General features: G+C 38.2%; 1 protein-coding gene across 1 annotated transcript in view; it reads right to left on the bottom strand.

Annotated features, from left to right (window-relative positions):
• The window catches only part of FMN2 (formin 2), a 396,271-nt gene that overhangs the window by 68,619 nt on the left and 303,992 nt on the right, over positions 1-23,660 (bottom strand). Inside the window, exon 17 of the mRNA XM_011955768.1 lies at positions 12,378-12,429. Coding sequence (XP_011811158.1) covers positions 12,378-12,429 — 52 coding nt within the window. The remainder of the gene's footprint in view (positions 1-12,377; positions 12,430-23,660) is intronic.

The raw sequence follows: 23,660 nt of genomic DNA, 5'->3' as shown, positions 1-23,660 counted from the left end.
GCTTCCCCCACTCCTGAGGCTGCTTCCCTTCGCTTCCCCCACTCCTGAGGCTGCTTCCCTTCACTTCCTCTCCCCCCTCCACCATCCTGAGGCTGCTTCCCTTCACTTCCTGCTCCTGAGGTTGCTCCCTTCGCTTCCCCCGCTGGAGGCTGCTTCCCTTTCTGTGGGATTCTGGAGGCCTCTGAGAAATGCCTTTGGGCCTGTAATGTAGTTTAATTGTTCCTTTGTAATTTGTAGGCAAATGAGCCCTTCTAATGACAATCTTCTAAAACTGATTTGCAATTTGCCTCATAAAACGTAGATATAGATCAATAACTTGTTTTAATTCTCCTTAGAAAAAATGTTTTTTTCTTCCTCTGAACTATGATTGTAGACTCATTTATTTAACTATTGAGTTCTTCTGGAATCTCTGCGGTGCTTGAAGCATATTTTCTCAAGATGGACAATCCTAATAGATCTGGAGCTAGATACTACAGTTAAATCCTTTTTTTTTTTTTTGAGACAGAGTTTTGCTTTTGTCGCCTAGGCTGGAGTGCATGCAGTGTCGCAACCTCAGCTCACCCGCAACACCCGCCTCCCGGGTTCAAGCCATTCTCCTGCCTCAGCCTCCTGAGTAGCTGGGATTACAGGCATGCACCACCATGCCCTGCTAATTTTGTATTTTTAGTAGAGACAGGGTTTCTCCATGTTGGTCAGGCTGGTCTCAAACTCCTGACCTTAGGTGATCCACCTTCCTTGGCCTCCCAAAGTGCTGGGATTACAGGTGTGAGCCACCGCGTTGGTCCTAAAGACACTTCATAACCTCATTTGTTAGCCCTAATTCTTTCTACTTTCTACTTTTTAAAAACACAAAACAGTAGACAAAATAGTATATCCTTCCTTTCTTGTATTATCTCCACCCTCTCCACCCCTTGTGCTACTTGCATTTCAAGAGCACAGTGATTAGCATCCCCAGCAAACACAGTGACTTCATGACTCTTCTTTTAGGTTTTAGGACACAAAAGTTAATTTAAGAGTTCTGACCTCTATTAACTTGGAGAACTTAGCTTCTGGAGACAGTTTAGTCTGTTCTAGGCCAACAAATATTTTTAAATATTGGGGTGGGAAAGATCTCAAGTTTATACAACAGGAAAGCTTCCATTTTTACAACAAAACTTTTCCAAAGGGCAGAAATTCTTTGATGTTTCTCTTATAATTATCAACCAAGACTGGAAAAAAACATTAAAATTCTCATAATCAGAAAATCCTGAAATCCTTCTATTTGAAAAGCACTAACGCTAACAAACAAACTTTAGGAGCGATCTCCACCTCAGATTTTTTATAACTTGCCAAGGCCAGAAAATCTGCAGAGGGTGTCATGGGTTCCCCTACTGTTCAAAGTAAATGGATTTTATAAAAAGTTGGATAACGTAGCCACAGAAGAAAACCCATTTGTACAAAGAAAAGTGCTGTATCTAAAACTTAACACGTGGCCCAAAAGTAAAAGGCATGAAATAACAGCTTTCTACCTGGGAAGCCTTGCTCTGCTGGGCCTCCAGACAGTAAATCTTCTGCCAGGATTAGAAGTAGTTAACTAAGAAATCCAAATTGGGAAATAACAAACTCTAACTTTGTTCTACATTATCAATATTATTAAGGGAATGATGTCATTGTTTGGGGCTTTTGCAAAGACATTCCATGTCACTTCAGTTTTAATACCAGGCTGGAGCCTGCCTGGTCGGCCAGCCTAAGCCAGATAAACACAGACCTGTAGTCTTTCTATTCATCTCCGGATAGTTACTCAGAAAGATTCTGGAAAATATGCCTATTATGAACTAAACATTTCACTTTTCATTTTATCCATGTGCCAGAAGTCCATTCCTTGGATAAACATTTTACAAACTGACACTCTAAAAGTCACTAAACATGATAAAGTATGTGTGCATCAGTTCAGAACTGATTAAATATTTTCTCTCCCGTGACAAATGAATAGTTACATACTGTATGAAACCAGTGCAACCAACATTCTGTTTTCTTTCTTTCTCCGTTTTTTGTCTTTATTTTGAATGAAAGATTAATTTTCCATTTCAACTCATTTGTTATGCAATCTTGGCTTTGCTAAAATACCATTTAAGCAATATTACATGCAGAAATAGTATTTATTTTTTAAAATGTGTGATTTAAAGTTCTTCTACAAGTGTGCGTTCTTCCATTACAATTTCTTGTCTTTTATTACTGGTTGTTTCCAATTGCGTTGCTATTATTTAAGTAGGAGAGAGAATCTAGTGTATTCTCTTTAAGAATATTTTTAAAAAGGTCATATGAGATACATTGAGTACATTTTAAAACTATACAGTCAAATCTTTATCACATAATAATGTCCAAATAAAGCACATTACTTATTAATTCTCTAAGTTTAATTGTGCTATTTGCTTCCTTATTAAACAAATTCACTATCATCTTATGGTCTCATCACAAGATCAGTTCTATCTAATCTTTCTAGATGTCTTTAGCTCCTGGAGGAAAAAAAAGACTTCTATTCTGAGACATGTGGCATGATCTCAGCTCACTGTAACCTCTGCTCCCTGGGTTCAAGCAATTCTCTTGCCTCAACCTCTCGAGTAGCTGGGACTACAGGCGCCTGCCACTGCACCAGGCTAATTTTTGTATTTTTAGTAGAGACGGGGTTTCACCATGTTGTTCAGGCTGGTCTCGAACTCCTGACCTCAGTTGAACTGCCTGCCTCGGCTTCCCAAAGTGCTAGGATTACAGGTGTGAGCCACTGCACCCGGCTGTTTTTAAAGTTTTATATAAAAATGTCAATAGCATGTATGTTTTGTAGAAAAATACAAATATCTTAAAATAAATGTTTTAATCTGTAGGGAACATCACAAACTTCCTAGAAAAAAGTGGCTTTACAATGATAGGAGTAGTTCATACACATTACTTGGTTTGCCATTACTCACAGATGGTGCACACATTTCTCACCCTGATTTCCTTTGCCCAGAATGTCACCTTCACTGACTAACAAGGGTAAGCGATTTAACTGAATAGTTGCAATACAACTCAAATTTTACATTCAGTCATTTATATTAGCTTTATTGATGCTAGAATTAAATTTAGTGAAATCAACGCAACTGATAGCTGGAACAAAAGGTGTTTCTAAAACCTTTTCTTTTTCTACATCGAAGTCAATTTCGCCTGAAAATATAGTTTTTACCCATAGAAATTAAATAAATAGAAGAAAAAATCCTGAAGAAAAGTTCCAAGTTAGCCTTAGTTTATTAAGAAATAAAGCAGATTTTATAACTCCCAGTCTCATTATTTTTTAAATTTGAATATAAAGGAATGGACATTTATTAGACAAATTCAAAATTTCTCCATTCTCTGCCTATGAGCTGACATAGACATTAAGTGACTCTGTAGGAAATAAAAACAATCATATTTGGTCTGGTGATACTTTTCCATAATTGAAGAAAGCCGTGTATGCTAATTAAAAATAAAATAGAAGCAGAAGCTGACATAAACACACACAATGGGGATGCAGCCAACCTTAACAGCATTCTGCCGAAATCCATCTTGTAATACAATATGATGGCTTGGCTTCCCCAATGAAATCATCTGAAGATGAGAATATATTCATCTGCTTTGCATTTGGGATTTGGGTATGGTTCAAGACTCATCTGCCCAGCCGCCTTACTTTCCAGGAGAACCGAAGAGATCAGTTAAACTATTTATTCGAAAGCTATACAGTTTTGCTCATGAGAAAAAGGAGCTCAAAGTTCCACTTTCTAGATTAATAGCAAAAATGCATGAATAAACAGAATTAGCACATTAAAAACTATTATGCTAACAAATGGAATATGAAAAATGATCTGGCTTGATTTAAAAAATACACTAACCATTGTTTGTTTTTAATACTATTTATAGAAGACAATCGTAATTATTTTCTTGATAAAAGTTCAGCTTATCCATTTTAAATGGGCTAAGAGTCAAGATGTTTAAAAAAATGTACTAGAATGTAAAGACAAATGAGGATAATGCCTTTCAAAGCAAGCTGATAATGTGTGTGTGAGGGTTACAAAATATTTTCACATCAATAAGTCTTCAAGAAAGCGCTCTTAGGACCCACACTTGAAGAAGCTTTGCAAAGAACAAGCTATTCCATATTCCTACAGCCCTGGAGGATGAAAGAAAGGGTGAGGTTATATTCCTTTTTACATATGACGAAGTGGAGGCCCGGGAACTTGGGGAACTTTCTGTGGTTTACCCACTTGTAATTCTGGAGTGGCAGAGCTAGGCTAAGAGGAAATGTCAGCGTCCTGTCCACCACGCAGCCCTGGCTTCTCTCATGATAACCTTGGTGAGCATACGGAATGCTGGATCGCCTCAAAAGCTCTGGGAAACTTCTCTTTTGGTACAGAAAAGGCTGTTCAGTTATTATATGATCCTTATTTGATGCTTATGGCATCTGATAGCCCAACTCAGCTATCACAATTATCTGTAAATAACTCTCAGCCATTTTTTTTTTTTTTTCTTGAGACGGAGTCTTGCTCTGTCACCCAGGCTGGAGTGCAGTGGTGCAGTGGTGCAGTCTGGGCTCACTGCAAGCTCCGCCTCCCGGGTTCGCGCCATTCTCCTGCCTCAGCCTCCCGAGTAGCTGGAACTATAGGCACCTGCCACTACGCCCGGCTAATTTTTTATATTTTTAGTAGAGACGGGGTTTCACCTGTGTAGCCAGGATGGTCTCGATCTCCTGACCTTGTGATCCACCCGCCTTGGCCTTCCAAAGTGCTGGGATTATAAGCCATTTTTAAAAATCAAAGCACAAAAATTTGTCACCAGTTTGTCAGTATCTCAGTTTGTCATGCCACAGGGTGTAAAGTAAAACTAAGTTGTCTCTGGCTGTTACAGCATCACTGAGATAAAAACAGAATCTCACCAGCCAATTCCTTGGATTAGGAACTTTTTGATACAGTTATAAAATGAAACTTCCCCATGTATTTTCTGTCTCAATGTCAAAGGGCTAAATAGAGGGCTGGAAAATGAAGAACAACTTTTTTAGTACCTCCAAGTCTTGCCTCCAAAATTAATTTCATCTAGTTTGTGATAATATGATATGTAGAACATGATAAGAATAATCTATAATAAAAATAAAAGGAGAAATGGAAGACAGGAAACATGTATGCCTAAATTCATACTCCTGGCTATCCTCTCCCTCTAGGCCTTGCCAAGACAACTGAAATATTTGGAGATAAAATACAGTGAGGATCTGTATATGTGTATGTGCATGTGTATCTTTTTTTTAAGATGGGGTCTCACTCTGTCACCCATGCTGGAGTGTGGTGGCTCCATCTCGGCTCACTGAACCCTCTGCCCGCCAGGTTCAAGCGATTCTTCTGCCTCAGCCTCTGGAGTAGCTGGGATTACAGGTGCCTGCCACCATACCCGGCTAATTTTTTAATATTTTTAGTAGAGATGGGGTTTCACCATGTTGGCCAGGCTGTGTTCTTGAACTCCTGACCTCAGGTGATCTGTCTGTCTTGGCTTCCAAAAGTGCTGGGATTAAAGGTGTGAGCCACCGCCCCTGGCCTGTGTATGTATTTTGTTTCATTTTTTGTGTGTGTGTGTGTGGTGGTGGGGGGTAGTAAAGAAAGTCTTGGCCAAGTCAAGCAAAAGAAGAGCTCCATAAAAAACTGAGGCTTTGGGTCCTAAAGAAATTTACATGGGAAGAAAGTACATACGGCGAGCCACTGTTGCGACTGGGGTGGCAGATGAAATATTCAAGGCCTCAAAGCTGGGAAGGAGACCTGGGACTCTAGAATCTGGGTCAAAGTCCACCATTCCCTCAGTGGTCTGAGAGGAGGCAGCCTGCCAGCCAGCCCGGCAGGTGGACGCCCACAGTACATCAGGCAGAAATGTTTCTCTCTGCTTACATACAAGGTCCTAGAAGCAGTTAACTCGGCTGATACTGGTATGCTTGTTTTGTGGCTATTAGACAGACTATAGGAAGGAATATAGGTGATTTTATTTTTTACCCTGGCTTCCTATGAGTTGCTCCTGGGTTACATATCTTATTGTTCTGCCAGTGGTGGTCAGCGGTTGTGCTGAATTCCCTGGTGCCAGTGAGGCTTATAGCATATGTTCATGGATTCCTACACAGCTTGGGGATTGTTTCCAAGTCAGCCTGACCTCCTGATCTGATGCTCATTAGTGGGTGCAGCCTAGTAAGCTTATGCACAGCCTTCCCACCTCTGGGATTGACTATGATTCCAAAAGGATCCTTCTTGGCTATCTTCTTCCCTTGATCTCTCTGTTAAACTTCTGATTGCTCAGCCATTTTGCTTGTTGCTGCTGTATCATGGAGCTACGAGCACCCTCTCAACTGCTCTCCATCTAGACCTCTATTGTTTCAGACAAAGCTCTTAGGTATGAAGTTCTTCATGTTTTGTTCCAAGCAAAATCCGCCTTCTCAAGCAGATCTGTAGAGCTCTGGGCAGGACTTCTGTGCACCTGCACAATTGTTAAAGCTAGGATTAGGACAGTGGTCCGCTTCCTCCAAAGCAACACTCCTGCTGTGTAAGGAGGAGCTGAGGTGGGGGGCCCTTAGTCTTCACGTATTCTCCCTCCTAGTGTAGAATCTCCGCCCTAAAAGTCAGCTAGAGTGGAAGCACTGGGGCCCAGCACTCTTGGTCTGCAACACCTGAGCTGGAGCATCTGCCCTTTAAGTAATGAAGTGTTGAGAAACGGAGCCCCTTCTTACCTGCACTGTTAGTCTGGAACAGAACTGCAATAAGCTGGAGGTGGTGGGATGAGTAATTCTGGCAGCCTGCTGACCCAGTGAGATGCCATAGCTTCCGCCTATGAGCTTGGGAGAGTGGAAGCCCCTATTTTCATGACTGTAAGTGTCTGGATTAGAGCTGCTGCAGCGGCTCCCATAAGATGTAGTAGGACACAATAGGTAGTGATTCCAATGCCTTAGACTCTCGCTGTTCTTATCATGATTTAGATTTTCTTGGACAAATGATTCCCCATTTGCTGCATGTCTGTAGAACAATTTCTAGACATGTTAAATAACTGTTTTATATTGTTTTCTCCAGTTTAATGGTTGTTGTGAAGATAGTTCATGCTAAAAGTCAGTCTCCCAAGCTCGGGTATTTTGGTAAATGGAAGAAAAGGAAATTTTGAAAAGCTCTTATGAAGTTGATACTCTACATATATATTTTACTCATTTAACCTACTTAATGAGTTAAGTAATGAACTGATCACCACATTTATAATGTGGACATTGTTTTTCTTTTTCTTACAGATGAGGACATGGATTCAAAAGTTGCAATAAATCCTTGGAGCCATGGTGCCAGCAGTTTGGTGCAGGTACCAAAATACAGACCTGATTCCAAAATCTATGCTCCATAACCATCCGAGGCCACCCAGGGCTGCAATCCATGGAGACGGCGAGAAACATGACAACAAACAAATACGTTGCCCAAGTCTGAAATCTGACTCTGGTTTCTAATTCTACCACTAAACGTTTTATAATTTCCGATTATAAAAATAATGTGAAAATAACGTAGCGATTAACATCTATTGATCACTTGGGACAAAGCATCTGCCAGAGATTATTTCATTTAATTCTCACCTACAAAGTAGACACTATTTTCCTGGGGTGATGGGATTGGTCTAAGGTCACAGAGCTCTCACGTGTAAGAGGCAGGATCCAGACTCAAAAGGCCAGAGGATCAGAGTTACACTGCTTTCCTGCGTACAATTACTACTGATTGGTGCCCCAGTTATATAGGACTGCTGAGAAAAATGGCACAGAGACTTATTTCTTTGGAGTAACCTCAAATGTTCCATATGATTCATTATTCTTAGTTTTACTTTTGAATTTCGGGGTTCATTGTTTAATTATAAAAGATGGTAACGATTTTGTCATTTGCCAGTAATTTTTTCATGCAACTCACTGAAATTTCTGATTTTATAATTTCAGGCCTTTGACCTCAGCGTTCACTTTTTATAGAAACTGGTGAATTCTGTTTACTAGTTTGCTATGACAATATTTGTTATCAAGCCAAGAACTACTAAATATGTAGTATCTGTTCAGTGAATATAAAAGATGTTGCCAGCCAGGCGCGGTGGCTCATGCCTATAATCCCAGCACTTTGGGAGGCCGAGGCGGGCGGGTCACTTGAGGCCAAAAGTTTGAGACCAGCCTGGCCAACATGACAAAACCCCATCTATACTAAAAATACACACACACACACACACACACACACACAAAATTAGCTGGGTGTGGCAGCGCATGCTTGTAATTCTAGCTACTGGGGAGGCTGAGGCATGAGAATTGCCTGAACCTGGCAGGTGGAGGTTGCAGTGAGCTGAGATGGTGCCACTGTTCTCTAGTCTGGTTGTCAGAGCAAGACTATGTCTCAAAAAAGAAAAGATCTTGCCTACTGAATTAATGGCAGAGAACTTCTTCAATACATTTTTTCCTCAAGGCTAATAAGGTTTCTCTTTAGAAATTGTGATAGTTAATTTTGTGTATCAACTTGGCCAGGTCGTAGTGCCCATTTTGGGGTCAAACACCAGTCTAGATGCTATTGTGAAAGCAGTTTTTAGGTGTGGTTAACTCTTTTTTTTTTTTTTTTGAGGAGTCTCTGTTGCCCAGGGTAGAGTGCAGTAGCGTGATCTCGGCTCACTGCAAACTCCGCCTCCCAGGTTCAAGCGATTCTCATGCCTCAGCCTCCTGAATAGCTGGGATTATAGGCCCCTACCACCATGCCTGGCTAATTTTTTGTATTTTTAGTAGAAATGGGGTTTTGCCATGTTGGCCTGGCTGGTTGACCAGGCTGGTCTCAAACTCCTGAGCTCAGGTGATCTGCCTGTCTCGGCCTCCCAAAGTGCTGGGATTACACGCATGAGCCACTGTGCCTGGCCTAGGTGTGGTTAACACTTACATTACTAGGCACTGAAAAAAGTAGATTTCCCTTTAAAACATGCTGGGTCTCCTCTAATCAGTTGAAGACCTTAAGACTCAGGTTCCTGAATATGAAAGAATTCTGTCTCTAGACTGCTTCAGACTCAAGATTGCAATATTTCAAGGAACTTAATCAAATCAACAAGCTAAAACAATCCAATTAAAACAACAGGCAAAGGACATAAATAGACACTTCTCAAAAGAAGACATACAAGTGGCCAACAAACATGGAAAAATGCTCAACATCGGTAATCATCAGAAAAATACAAATCAAAATCACCATTGGATACTATCTCACACCAGTCAGGATGGCAATTATTAAAGTCAAAACGTAACAGATGTTGGCAAGGCTATGCAGAAAAGGGAATGTCTGTATACTGTTGGTGGGAATGCAGAGTTGTTCAGCCACTGTGGAAAGCAGTTTGGAGATTTCTCAAAGAACTGAAAACAGAACTATAATACCATTCGACTCAACAATCCCACTACTGGTATACACCCAAAGGAAAATAATGCATTCTATCAAAAACACACACAGTCGTATGTTCATCGCAGCACTATTCACAATAGCGAAGACATGGAATCAATCCAGGTGCCTATCAGCAGTGAATTGGATAAAGAAAATGTGGTACACATACATCATGGAATACTACACAACTATAAAATGAGTGAAATCATGTCCTTTGCAGGAATGCAGATGGAGCTGGAGACCATCATCCTAAGAGAACTAATGCAAGAACAGAAAACCAAATACTGCCTATTCTCACTTGTAAGTGGGAGCTAAACACCGATCACACACAGACATAAGGATAGGAACAACAGACACTGGGGCTACTGAACAACGCAGGGGGATCATGGGCTCAAAAACCACCTACTGGGTACTACGCTCAATACCTGGGTGATGGGATCATTTAGATTCCAAACCTCAGTGTCACGCAATATACCCATGTATCAAACCTGCACGTGTACCCCTTCATCTAAAATAAAAGCTAAAATTTATAAAGAGAAGAAAAAAAGATTGCAACATCAACTCCTACCGGAATTGTCACCTTGCCCTGCTAATTTTAGACTTGCCAACTTTTACAATCGCGTGAGTCAATTCCTTAAAATAAGTTTCTCTATCTTTCTTTACACATACACACACACACAAACACACACACACACACGAAAACCTCAGAGATATTGTGGGTTTGGTTCCAGACCACCGCAATAAAGTGCATGAATATTGTAATAGAGTTACATGAATTTTTTGGTTTCCTAGTGCATATAAAAGTTATGTTTACATTATACTACAGTCTATTAAGTATGCAACAGAATTATGTCTGAAAAAATACATACTTTATTCACAGATACTTTGTTACTAAAAAAATGTTAATGATTATCTGAGTCTTCAGTGACTCAGTATCTTTTTGATGTTGATGACTACTGATTGATTGGAATGGTGGTTGCTGAAGGCTGGGGTGGCTGTGACAATTTCTTAAAATAAGACAACAATGAAATCTGCCACATCAATTCGCTCTTTCGCAAGAGATTTCTCTGTAGTATATGATGCCATTTGATAGCACTTTACTCATAGAAGAGCTTCTTTCAAAACTGGAGTCAATCCTCTCAAACCCTGCTCCTGCTTTGTCAACTAAATTTATGTGATATTCTAAATTCTTTGTTGTGATTTCAACAATGTTCCTAGCATCTTAACCACGAGTAGATTCCATCTCAAGAAACTACTTTCTTTGCTCGTTCATAAGAAGCAGCTCCTCATCTGTTCAAGTTTTATTATGAGATTGCAGCAACTCAGTCACATCTTCAGACTCTAATTCTCTATTTCTACCACATTTGCAGTTACTTTCTCCACTGATGTCTTGGAATCCTCAAAACCATCTGTGAGGGTTACAATTAGCTTCTTCCAAACTCCTGTTAACGTTGATATTTTGACCTGCTTCCATGAATTATGAATGTTATTGATGGTATCTAGAATGGTGAATCCTTTCCAGAAGGTTTCAATTTACTTTACCCAGATCTCTTAAAGGAATCACTACCTATGGCAGCTATAGCCTTACCAAATGTATTTCTTAAATAATAAGACTTGAAAGTCAAAAGTACTCCTTGCTCCATGAGCTACAAAATGAATGTTGTTTTAGCAGGCATTGAAACATGATTCTCTTTGTACATCTCCAGCAGAGCTCTTGGGTGACCAAGTGCATGGTCCATGAGATGTGATATTTTGAAGGGAATCTTTTCTTTTTTTCTGAGCAATGGGTCTCAGCATTGGGTTTAAAATATTCAGTAAGCTATGCTATAAACAGATGTCCAGGCTTTGTTGTTCCATTTATACAGCACAGGCAGAGGAGATTTGACTTTGGGCATATCTAGTTAACCATTTCTAGATTTTGTTTTAAAGTGAGAGATATGTGACTCTTTCACTTGAATATGTAGAGGCCACTGTTGGGTAATTAATTGACCTAATTTCAATATCGTTGTGTCTCAGGGAATATGGAGGCCTGAGGAGAGGGGATAGGCAAGGGAACAGCTGGTTGATGGAACAGTTAGAACATACAATATTTTTCTATTACATTTACCATCTTACATGGGTCAGGTCATGGTGTCCCAGAACAATTACAATAGTAACATAAAGGATCACTGATCACAGATCACCTATGGTAACAGATAATAAAAATAAAAAGTTTGAAATATTACAAGAATTACCAAAATGTAACACAGAGACATGAGGTGTGCACATGCTGTTGGAAACATGGCACTGATAGGCTCGCTAGAAGCAGAGTTGCCACAAACCTTCAATTTGTGGGAAAAAAATACAATTATCTGCAAAGCACAACAAAGAGAAGTGCAATAAAATGAGGTAGCCTCTGTGTGTGTGTGTGTGTGTGTTTATATCTGTATCGCCAGTTTGTCCTTTCTTTCTAGAGAACCCTGGTGGATATAGAGAGATGGGAGGAGAAGAGAAAATGGAGGCAGAGAAGCAGGGAGATTTCTGAGATACTTTTCTATGTTTACCCATAATTGCAAGTCTCCATTCTGGAAATGAAGGCGCATCCAAGGAAAGCTCATTGCTCCCTACTTAGACTTCACTTTTGAATACGGAAATTACATAGTTTTTAAAAATTATCCGAACTCTGAAACAGGTTCTTGCTATCTTCATTCTTTTGTGTATTTCCATAGTTCGAAATCCCATGTAAAAGAGAAGGTGCTAAGCTAGTCACAATAATTTGGTATTTAACAGAATTACATGTTACCCAGAGTAACAAAAATTCAGAAATCCACTGTGGATTTAGAGTACACTGTTTTATTAGATGTCTTTTTGTTTTATGCTTGGAAATTAAAATGTAACTAATAATTGGTTCCTTAAGATGAAATACACTTAGCATGTTATAAGCCTATTCTGGGAGGAAATAAAGTAATTTCTCACCATTTATGAGTCTCTGTCAGTGAATTTTCCTCTGCCTCTTGGTCAATTTTGGCTGAAAGTGCAAGAAAACAAAAGTATATGAGATAAGTGATAAGCTGTTACACTGTTTCAAGCAACATCTGCCCTAAATAACATAACTTATTTTCATTATTAATTCTATTGTACTACAACCAGAAGCTTATTTCAAATCTATGGATGTCACAGATACATGATTTAAATGATTCTACTTAATTTTAATTAAGTGGATCTTATTACATTGACACAGGCAAGACATATTATCTAATTAAAAATTTTGGATACTGAAAAACTTTCTTTAATGCAGTCACATTAACATGAGAAAAGAAAACACTAGCTTTATACTTATATTAGATGTGTCAGTGTTTAAATGCCAACAATTAGTTGAAAATAATTCCCTCAAGCAAAGGCGTAAACACTACGTCAAAAAACAAAAAAACAAAAAAACGAAAAAACAAAAAAAAAACAAACGCCTAAACAGAAATGGTATGTGACATTCCTCAGTTATGTTAAGAATTTTGAACTCATTTCAATAGTTCATACCGGACCACAGGTGAATAGATCATGGTCTGTTCTGAAAAGGGGGAATGTGATAATATGTCCATTTGCTTGCTATCATTTTTATTTAAAAATAAAGAATTATGATCTGCTACAAACCCAAAGGTCAAATTTGAGGAGATTAAATCAGTATTTCAAATTGCTTAAAATAACGTAGGAACTGCATCACTTAAAGTATGGCTGTGACTTCATTTTTTTTTTTTTTTTTTTCGGACAAGTAAGTATTCTAGGAATTATGTATTACTTCACCTCTACCCATTTCCCCACACCTCCATACATATTAATATATGTTTGACATGAAAGTTTTGAAGATACTCTTATTTCATGCATTGCTCTTTGATATTTTTAGTCTATCTATTAGATTTTAAAACATTTGTTGGGACCTGCTAAATTGATTTCATGACTCACTAATGGTTTGTGACCCACAGTTTGAAAATCACTGAGCAACAGGACAAAAAAAATTAAAATGTAAAAAATAAACCCTGGGACTAGTGAAAGAAGAAGTTGTGTTTTTATTATCATTCCTCTTTGGGTCACACGTGGGGCCATTTGGAGAACTTAGGAGACATAGTGGAGCAGGGCAAATTGGTGATAAAAAACGGGAATTGTGCATGAAATAAAACCCACGGTCACTTGGAAACTGTTAGTGTCTCTATCACTACTTACAACACAATAGAACAGCTTAGGCTAGTTCATGTTTTTTTTTTTTTGAGACGGAGTCTGGCTCTGTCGCCCAGGCTGGAGTGCAGTGACGCAATCTCAGCTCCGCCTCCCGGGTTTACGCCATTCTCCTGCCTCAGCCTCCCAAGTAGCTGGGACTACAGGCGCCCGCCATCTCGCCCGGCTAATTTTTTGTATTTTTTAGTAGAGACGGGGTTTCACCGTGTTAGCCAGGATGGTCTCGATCTCCTGACCTTGTGATCCAGCCGTCTCGGCCTCCCAAAGTGCTGGGATTACAGGCTTGAGCCACCACGCCCGGCCTAGTTCATGTTTTACAACCTCAAGAGTGTTCTTTCAAAGGTTTGCATGGTATCTGCAAAGTCATAACTGCAGTGTCATGTTGCCACTCTTTGCCAGGATTTTCAGGATTTAACAGGGATCATTTCAGGTAGCAGCAGATATTCTTTTCCTTCTTTCCTTTCCCTTTTTGTACGCCAGATTGTTTGTATAAACTTACGGGTCAATTGATAACTATATTAAAAAACAGAATGAATATTCTATGATTTTACTTTGAAAAGGCTCCAGCGTGAACATAATGTTTTATAAAAATCTGCTCTGAGATGCCCTGCATAAAAGATGATTTGCTTCCAGAAACAATTCTAGGAATACGTAAAGTTTGTTTAGGCGAAGTAACAAAAGCACTAGAATGCATACTTCAGGAAGAGTATTTTTCCAGTTGCCCTCACATATCTTTGCTTTTTCTTTGCAAAGTACAGAGATTAAGGCAGACTAGAAGAAGGAATTTCTAGACTATTTTAGAAGATTAAAGTAAATGATTTATGACACTTAAAAACACACTACCGTAGAACAAGATACCAGAGATCTGTATTCGATTCCTGATATTGCCATTTAAATTATCTCTGTGACTTTAGGCAGATGCATCTGTTAACATGTACAAAATACTTAGCATGGTGACTCCAACAATCAGTAGAAACTTAATAGATAAATAACCTTTGAAAATTCTGGACCTGAAGATCTCAACATTCTTAAAGTGATATCATATAAAATGTTTAACTGAGTCAGTCAACTAATAATTTATTATATTCAATAAAGAAAACACATACAGCTTTTCAAAAAGCATAAGCTTTTAAATTGTGTTTAGTGGAATAAAGTAAGTTTCATTTGTTCATAATGACCCCTTTTGATGTTCACCCAAACAGCTCTTGCTTAGTTGCGTGAGCAAGTTGGGCTGAAACAAAAACTTTAATCCAATTTGACAGAAGACTGATTCTTATTGAGGGAACAAAACATAAAGCCAGACTTTCTTATCAAACCTAATAGCCGTATCACAATCAGAAAGACACATTGCAATAAGAAACAATCTCTTAAAATGCTCTATTATCCATTATTTTACATAATTTTGAAGCTAAAGGGATTTGCATATTCAAACTGTAATCAGCTTCGATAAATAGTCAAATGAGAGATCAGAGCAAGAACATTAGAGTACACATTTCAATTCCTGATGGAGAGTCAATAATTCAAGGAACTGAACAGATTTCCTTTGTGTACCAATCTTAGGAAAAACTTTCTGAAAAATTGGGGTGCAATTCCATTTTATGGAAAAACAGAGATACCGTTTTTCCAACATGCTGCTTGCATATATGCATCATCAATATGTTATTGTCACAATATATATATATTTTTTTGAGACAGGGTCACACTTTGTCACCCAGGCTGGAGTGCAGTGGTACAACCATGGCTCACTGCAAGCTGCAATTCCTCCTGTAATCCTCCTGCTTCAGCCTTCCAAGTAGCTGGGATTACAGTGTGTGCCAACACGCCTGGCTAAATTTTTCAATCTATTTTTTGTAGAGATGGAGGTCTTGCTATGTTGCCCAGGGTGGTCTCAAACTCCGAGGCTCAAGCAATCCTTCCGTCTTGGCCTCTCAAAGTGTTGAGATTACAGGCATGAGCCACCATGCTTGGCCAACAATTCTTTTAAACATACTTATGGTGTTAACTGAATGAGAACTGCAGGACGTGGTTGCTTTACGTGGTGAGGGCAAACCTTCCAAACCAAAATAAAATGTAATTTAATCAGTGAAAATTAAGATATCATTTGGAATAAAATACATCTGCCATTCATTCATGAAGCAAGCAAGCTAATTACATGCAGTGACCCCAATCAGACCAGCTGTGCTTTTCAGTTTGAGAAACAACTCTGATAGGCTGTGTACCACCATTGCTACATGCACAGACTTTCAAACACGACTTTGCTGAAGGTATCACAGAAAATGAGGTGATTTTCTATTTGCAACAACTTATTGTTATTTGATTTCCTAGTGTATTGTTTTCTAAAAGTACAAAAATTATTTTCGGATAATTTCTAACGGCATAAATGGTTTTGCAGAGTTTTGAAAGCCAGTGTAACTTTTAGCAGCAGTTTCTTATGTACTGATAATCAACTATTAATAAATTTCATTTAAATAAAGTATGCCAAGTGAATTGCATAAAAGAGATAAAAAAGATTTCAATTTTCTACTACAAGATTAATTTCCCAACTCTTTAGAGTAGACACTTCATTTCTTTTTGACATGATTCAAATGATCAGGATGGCAAATTTCTGGTCATTCTTCATCAAGATAATTATAGGGTAGCTAAAGCAGCATTCAAAATAGACAAATAGGCACAAGGCTTCGTTGGTGATCTTCATATTGTCATCAAATCACTGAGCTTTCTGTGCTACTGTCGCCCAGCAATGCCTGACCACTTTTTTTTTTTTTTTTTTGACACAGAGTTTTGCTCTTGTTGCCTGGGATAGAGTGCAATGGCGTGATCTTGGCTCACTGCAACCACCACCTCCCCAGTTCAAGCGATTCTCCTGTCTCAGCCTCACAAGTATGTGGGATTACAGGCACATGCCACCATAGCAGGCTAATTTTTCTAGTTTTAGTAGAGACGGGGTTTCATCATATTGGTCAGGCTGGTCTTGAACTCCTGACCTCAGGTGATCCGCCCACCTCAGCCTCCCAAAGACTACTTTTGACAGAAGCGTTTTTATGATGCCTAATGGACATCACTACCCAAGAGCATCCCAGATCTCCGAGAGCAATCACCTCTTCTCTACCTTGTACCATAAAAGCTACACTTTTTTGTAAATGCTTACACTTTGCAAGGTCTTTCTCCCACTCTGCCTCTCATCTTCAGATCCCACAAGGTCCAGTGTTGGGAGCTAGAACATGAGCTTTAGTCAGGTAAACCTGTGTTTGAATTGTAATGCAGCCATTGAATTGCAGTAGATTTTAATAAATTTGAATAGTCGCTTCGTTGATGTGATAACTTTTATTCATCATTAAAGCAGGGTAATAATTCCTTTTTCATTGAGTTGTTTCATGATTTAATAAGATAATGTATAAATCACCTGGTATCTAGTCATCCTCTTCCTGTCTTTCCTTTATGCCCACATCAGTATTACTATAAAGTAGGATGGAGATGCGTTGCTTGCAATACGTGAAAAGTCTTCCATTGTAGGAATCTCACCTATTTCCTTGTTAATTTTTCTATACAGAATCCAGATGTTGAATTAAAAATATACTTTGCTAAAATAAGGTTGCCTCTTTACAGCGACAGAGAAATTATGGCCAAGACCTTTATAAAACCACGGGATTGCTTTAAAATATATTTAATAGATTTTACTTCTACTTAATTTGTGTGTGAAGTTGTTTTCATTGGCATAGAATGGAGAAGTCCAATGCCTACAGTAGACGCGCAGAGATTAATAGCTCCTTACTCCCCTCCCTACTTTGTTACGACACAGCAGTAAATGAAATTGCTACAAGGGCTAAGATAATACTTTAGGTGAATTCAGTGAGAACCTGATGAAATCTAAAAGATAGAATGATTTTTTAAAAACATTTAATCCTCTTCTAAAGCCCACCTCTTTATTCCAAACCTACTGTGCATAATTATTCATAGCTTGATGTTTGAGATCCACTGCCAAGAAAAATGTTCTGAGATAGAGTACACTGAAAACAGAATTAATAGCGGAGTAGAGTGATAGTAAAATAAAGCAAGCAATCCTCCACTGACACTGGAGGAAAGGAACAGGATGATGTGGTTTAAGAAAAAAGGCAACAATGAAAAGTGGTTTATAATGACAATATTCAGAGAATACCAGTAACTCTTATTTGAATAGACCTAAAATTGCAGCTCCTTAGGGAAGCTGATCACTTGCTGTACCTGTTATTTTAGTGATGATGTTTTCCCTTTTGCCCACCCCCCAAATCTCAAATGCTAGAGATCTGCAATTTGAGGCAGAGAAAGCCTGTAGTTGGAACCATACAACAAAAGAAACACCAAATGTTTTAGGAGGCAGCTTTTATTTATTTGGTTGCTTTTCTTTCCATCTATTTATTTTAGAGTTAAGGGCATAAGATTACCTTTTAGATTTGATCCTACCAAAGAGACCATTGGCTTAGACAGTCCTGTGCCACTGAACATGCAACTGATTAAAAATAGTGATTTAATGGTTCTGTTACAGAACTTTTTTATTTGGTGATGTCTTCTCCAACGGCACTAATGTATCTGACTCCAAATCTCTACCTCCACTAATACTTTCTGGTGGTTGCTGTCCTACTAAGTTACTATTTTGACCCAGTGATTAGTGTCTGTAGTCGCTGTCTGGCTCCAGACTCTTTTGCAATGTGAAATATTTCTGCTGAACTTGTTCCAAATGGCTATGAGTAAGCAAAGACACGAAATGGATGCCCTTTCTGATCTTGAGCTTTCATGAGGGAATACCACATATTCCCAGGTAATTGGAGACAGAGTTGCATTTGAGTAATATCAGATGGAAGGCAACTCAGAACCCTTTCATGTGCTTGTCTAGGCTCTAAATCTTTTTGCTATTTTTCCTTTTTATTTAAAGTGTTAACTAGTTTTTGTTTATAATTAGCTATGAATGTGCATTCCAGTTGCTTTTAAGTGCAGCCAGTATGGGATATTTTTTAGACACATGCAGTGCCTTTCCTCTGAGTCATTTAAAGTTGTCATTTAACTGAAGATACATTGCTTTAGTTTTGAGATTTTTGACACTCTTTTCCTTTTGATGATGAACTAAAAGTCAGGTAAATTTAAGTAGTTCATATATGTCACAGTGTGTGACTTTCAGAATATCTTTCCTTAGACAGCAAGAGAAATAGCTAAGTCCCAATGCATCTTCCTCCTCTATGCTGCGCATGTTCTTAGGACAATAAAACAATGCTGTGGAACACTCCTAGGAAGAAGAAAGAGAGCATCTGAGGCATAAAATGACAACTTGACCTTTGCAATAATTCACAGCTACCTTTTATTTAACACTGAGGGTTATTTCAACTTTGTACGTAAAATATATATCATCGTGCCTCTAGAAGTACAGGTGTATATAAACATATGGGGGCTAGTTATTAAAAACTCAAGGACATATACATAATAGAAAGTGACACATACTTTAAACATTTTATATATGTGGCTTCTGGCCAAACCTAAAATATAGGAAAGCAGTGCGCTATTATCACCCAGCCTGATGTAGGTATTGAAGTGGTCCTCAGTGAATTTTCTCTCCAAATCTTCGTTTTAAAGCCAAAGTAGAAAAGATATGGGAAAATATAATATGCATCCATGAGCTAGACAGTACAGTAGACAGTATAGTCTAAAGGAGCTGGAACAATTTTCCTTCTAGAAAATTGCTGACTCGAACTAAATTTTTATATCAAATCATACCCAAATCTATATATTACTCTACCTACAGGATAAGCAAATCTCTCCTGGACTTTCACTAATGTAGCATAGAAATAAAGACATGCCTTGGGCCAATTCCTTTCCTTTTTCTTTGCTAAGAGACAACTACCCTATTGAAGAATATAAATGAAGCGTACACTTACTAACACCAGGCTGAACTTAAATAAAAATCCTTCAGATAAAATGAAAACTTCATTGAGCCTTTAACTAAAAATATGCAAATACACGCATTAGGGCTGAGCTTTCCATATTGAAAGCAATATCAATTAATTCCAATTTAGGGATTCAAACTATCGAAACACAAAACTGCTGGAAATAAAAATCAGAAAGCCAAAAAAACTTCTGGTGTGTTTCTTTTCTTCCTAATCTTACTTGCCAAAACAATGCTTAAAGCCTAGGGCATTCCAATCCTACAGACAAAAACCACATAATTTAACATTACAATATTTCAGCCAAGATTTGAATGTCTAGCTTTGTTAGGGACTCATATGCAGGTAATATTACAAAGTTTTTTCCTTTAAGAAAATGGTAGATCAAGAGAGAGACAAATAACCATACATGTAGATGTTACAGAGATGTTTAAATGGGAATGTTAATATGGAATGATGTTGATATTACTATTCTCATTCTTTACATATAATAACCCAAGATAATAAACTCTATAAGAAAAGGTTTATAATTACTCCCACTTAAAATCAGGAAATTAGCGATTAAAAAACTTAAGATTCCAGAAACATTAAATAAAGGAGACAGGATTCAAACTCATGGAGTCTGACTCCAAAGTCTTAACACTGGCAAATTAACTATGAGTACAGTTAAGTGAAACATCCATTTGCCTATCGAGAGAGAAGTCAATAAGGAAAAGACAAAGGCCATGCATGGGAGTTGGGACCAAAATGATTAACAAGTTAGTCAGGTAGAAAAAGGACCAGAGACCGGAGAGGGTAAACAATGAACAGTGGGAAAAAAGACACAGAAGCAAAGTTGCACCATAGTTCGAGACGTCAAGAAGAAAGATAAAGGAGACAAAACTGGAAATACAAAGGAAAAGAGCTGGCAAAAATGCCGTGCAGAGGCAGATCCAGCCTCTCATGGTGTGATTATACAACAGACAAAGCAAAGGAGATTGAATTGTGTTCATTTGATTTGATTTTTGCCTAGAACATATTTTTTTCTTTTAAAAATTATTATTTTAGATTTGGGGGGTATATATATGCAGATTTGCTACATGAATATATCACATAATGCTGAGGTTTGGGCTTCTACTGAATCTATCACCCAAATAATAAACATAGTATTCAATAGGTAGTTTTTTGACCCTTCCTTCTTCTTCCTCTTCCTGCCTTTGGAGATTCCAGGTCTATTGTTTCCATCTTTATGTCCATGTGCACCCATTATTTGGTTCCCACTTAAAAGTGAGAATCTGTAGCATTTAATTTTCAGTTTCCATGTTAATACACTGAGGATAATAGCCTTCAGCTGCATCCATGTTGCTGTAAAGGACACAATGTTATTCTTTTTTATGACTGAGTAGTATTCCATATATATATATGGTAGTATATATAACATAGTAGTATTCCATATATAAAGAAAAATATGTATTTCTGTTATCTGTTATGATGCTGTTGATGGACACAGGTTGATTCCATGACTTTGTCACTGAGAATAGTGCTGTCAAACATATGAATGCAGGTGTCTTTTCTACACAGTGATTTCTTCTCTTTTGGGTAGACACCAAGTAACAGGGTTGATTTCTGGGTCAAAAGGTAGTTCTCCTTTCAGTTATTTGAGGAATCCCCATATTGTTTTTTGTAGAGGTTGTACTAATTTACATATCAACAGTATATAACTATTCCCTTTTCCACACATCCATGTCTACCTCTGCTGTTTTTGGCTAGCTAATAGCTGCCATTCTAACTGTTGAAAGATGGTATTCCATTGTGATTTTAATTTGCATTTCACTGATGACTAAGAATGTTCAGCAGTTTTTCATGTATTTGTTGACTACTTATATGTCTTCTTTGAGAAATGTCTGTTTATATCCTTTGCCAACTTTTTAATGGGATTAGCTTCTTCTTGTTGAGTTGTTTGAGTTCCTTCTGGATTCCTGACACTAATTCTTTTTCAGGAGCATAATTTGCAAGTATTTTCTCCCACTCTGTAGGTTGTCTGTTTACTCTGTCGATTATCTCTTCTGCTGTGCAGAAGAGTTTTCATTTAATTAAGTCCCATTTATCTATTTTTCATTCTGTTGCATTTGCTTTTGAGGTCTTTGTCATAAATTCTTTGCCTAGGCCAATGTCCAGAAGAATTGTTCCTAGGTTTTCTTTGAGCATTCTTACAGTTTCAGGTCTTACATTTAAGTCTTTAGTCCATCTTGAGTAAATTTTTGTATATGGTGAGAGATTGGGGTCCAGTTTCATTGTTTTACAAATGATTATCCAATTGTCCTAGCACCATTTATTGCATACAGTGTCCTTTACCCACTATTTATTTCTGTCAGCTTTAAGATTGGTTGGTTTTACACATGTGGTTTTGCTTCTTGGTGCTCTATTCTGTTCTACTGATCTATTGCGTCTAATTTTGTACCAGTACCATGCAGTTTGGGTTACTATAGTCTTATAGTACAATTTGAAGCCACAAAACGTGATGTCTGCTTTTTTTTTTCTTTTTATTTAAGATTACTTTGGTTATTCAGGCTCAGTTTTGGTACCATATGAATTTTAGGATTGTTTTTTCTAATTCTGTGAAAAATTATGTTGGTAATTTGATAGGAATTGCACTTCTGCAATTTTGAAGATTGCTTCGAACAGTATTTTTTTTTTTTTTTTTTGAGATGGAGTCTCTGTCACCCAGGCTGGAGTGCAGTGGCACGATCTTGGTTCACTGCAACTTCTGCCTTGTGGGTTCAGGCAATTCTCCTGCCTCAGGCTCCCGAGTAGCTGAGATTACAGGCAGCCACCACCACACCTGGTTAATTTTTGTATTTTTAGTAGAGATGAGGTTTCACCAGGTTGGTCAGGCTGGTCTCAAACTCCTGACCTCAGGTGATCTGCCCACCTCAGCCTCCCAAAGTGCTGGGATTACAAGCCTGGACAGTATTTTAATGATGTTGATTCTTCTGATCCATGAGCTCAGAATGTTTTTTCATTTGTTTGTGCCATCTACACAATTTCTTTCATCAGTGTTTTATAGTTCTCCTTGCAGAGATCTTTCACTTCCTGAGTTAAATATTCATAGGTATTTTACTTTTGTGTATGGCGATTGTAAGTGGGACTAAGTTATTGATTTGGTCTTAGTTTGAATGTTAATGGTGTACAGAAATGATACTTATTTTTATACATTTATTTTGTATCATGAAATTTTGCTGTAGTCATTTATTAGGTCTAGGTATCTTTTGGAGGGATCTTTAGGGTTTTCTAGGTTTAGAAGATCATGTCATCAGTGAGCAGAGATAATTTGACTTCTTTTCTAATTTGAATGCCTTTCATTTCTTTTTCTTGCTTGATTGCTTTGGCTATGACTTCCAGCACTATGTTGATTAGGAGTGGTGAGAGTAGGCATCCTTGTCTTGCTCCAGTTCTCAGGGAAAATGCTTTCATCTTTTCCCCATTCTGTATGATGTTGGCTGGGAGTCTGTTATATATGGCTCCTATTTTGAGATATGTTCCTTCAATGTCTACTTTGTTGAGGGTTTTTATCATGAAGCAATGTTGGATTTTACTGAATGCCTTTTCTGCATCTATTAAGATGATTGGCCAGGTGCAGTGGCTCATGCCTGTAATCCCAACACTTTGGGAGACCCAGGCAGGCAGATCACCTGAGGTCAGGAGTTCGAGACCAGCCTGGAAAACATGGAGAAATCCCGTATCTACTAAAAATACAAAAATTAGCCGGGCATGGTAGCACGTTCCTGTAATCCCAGCTACTCAGAAGGCTGAGGCAGGAGAATCTCTTGAACCTGTGAAGTGGAGGCTGCAGTGAGCTGAGACCTAACCACTGCACTCCAGCCTGGGCAACAGAGTGAGACATGTCAAAAAAAGAAAAAAGATGATCATATGGTTTTTAAAATCTCTTTGCGTGGTAAATTATTTATTGAAACACATATGTTAAACCATCCTTGCATTCCTAAAATAGAACCCACTTGATGATGATGTATAATATTATCTTTTTGATGTGCTGTTGGATTTGGTTTGCTAGTATTTTCTTGAGAATTTCTGCATCTATGTTCATCAGAGATATTCCTCTGTGTGTGTGTGTGTGTGTGTGTGT

Source organism: Colobus angolensis, unplaced genomic scaffold (genome assembly GCF_000951035.1).
Source record: "Colobus angolensis palliatus isolate OR3802 unplaced genomic scaffold, Cang.pa_1.0 Scaffold40, whole genome shotgun sequence".
Lineage (NCBI taxonomy): Eukaryota > Metazoa > Chordata > Mammalia > Primates > Cercopithecidae > Colobus > Colobus angolensis.
This window is presented reverse-complemented; position numbering and strand designations above follow the sequence as displayed.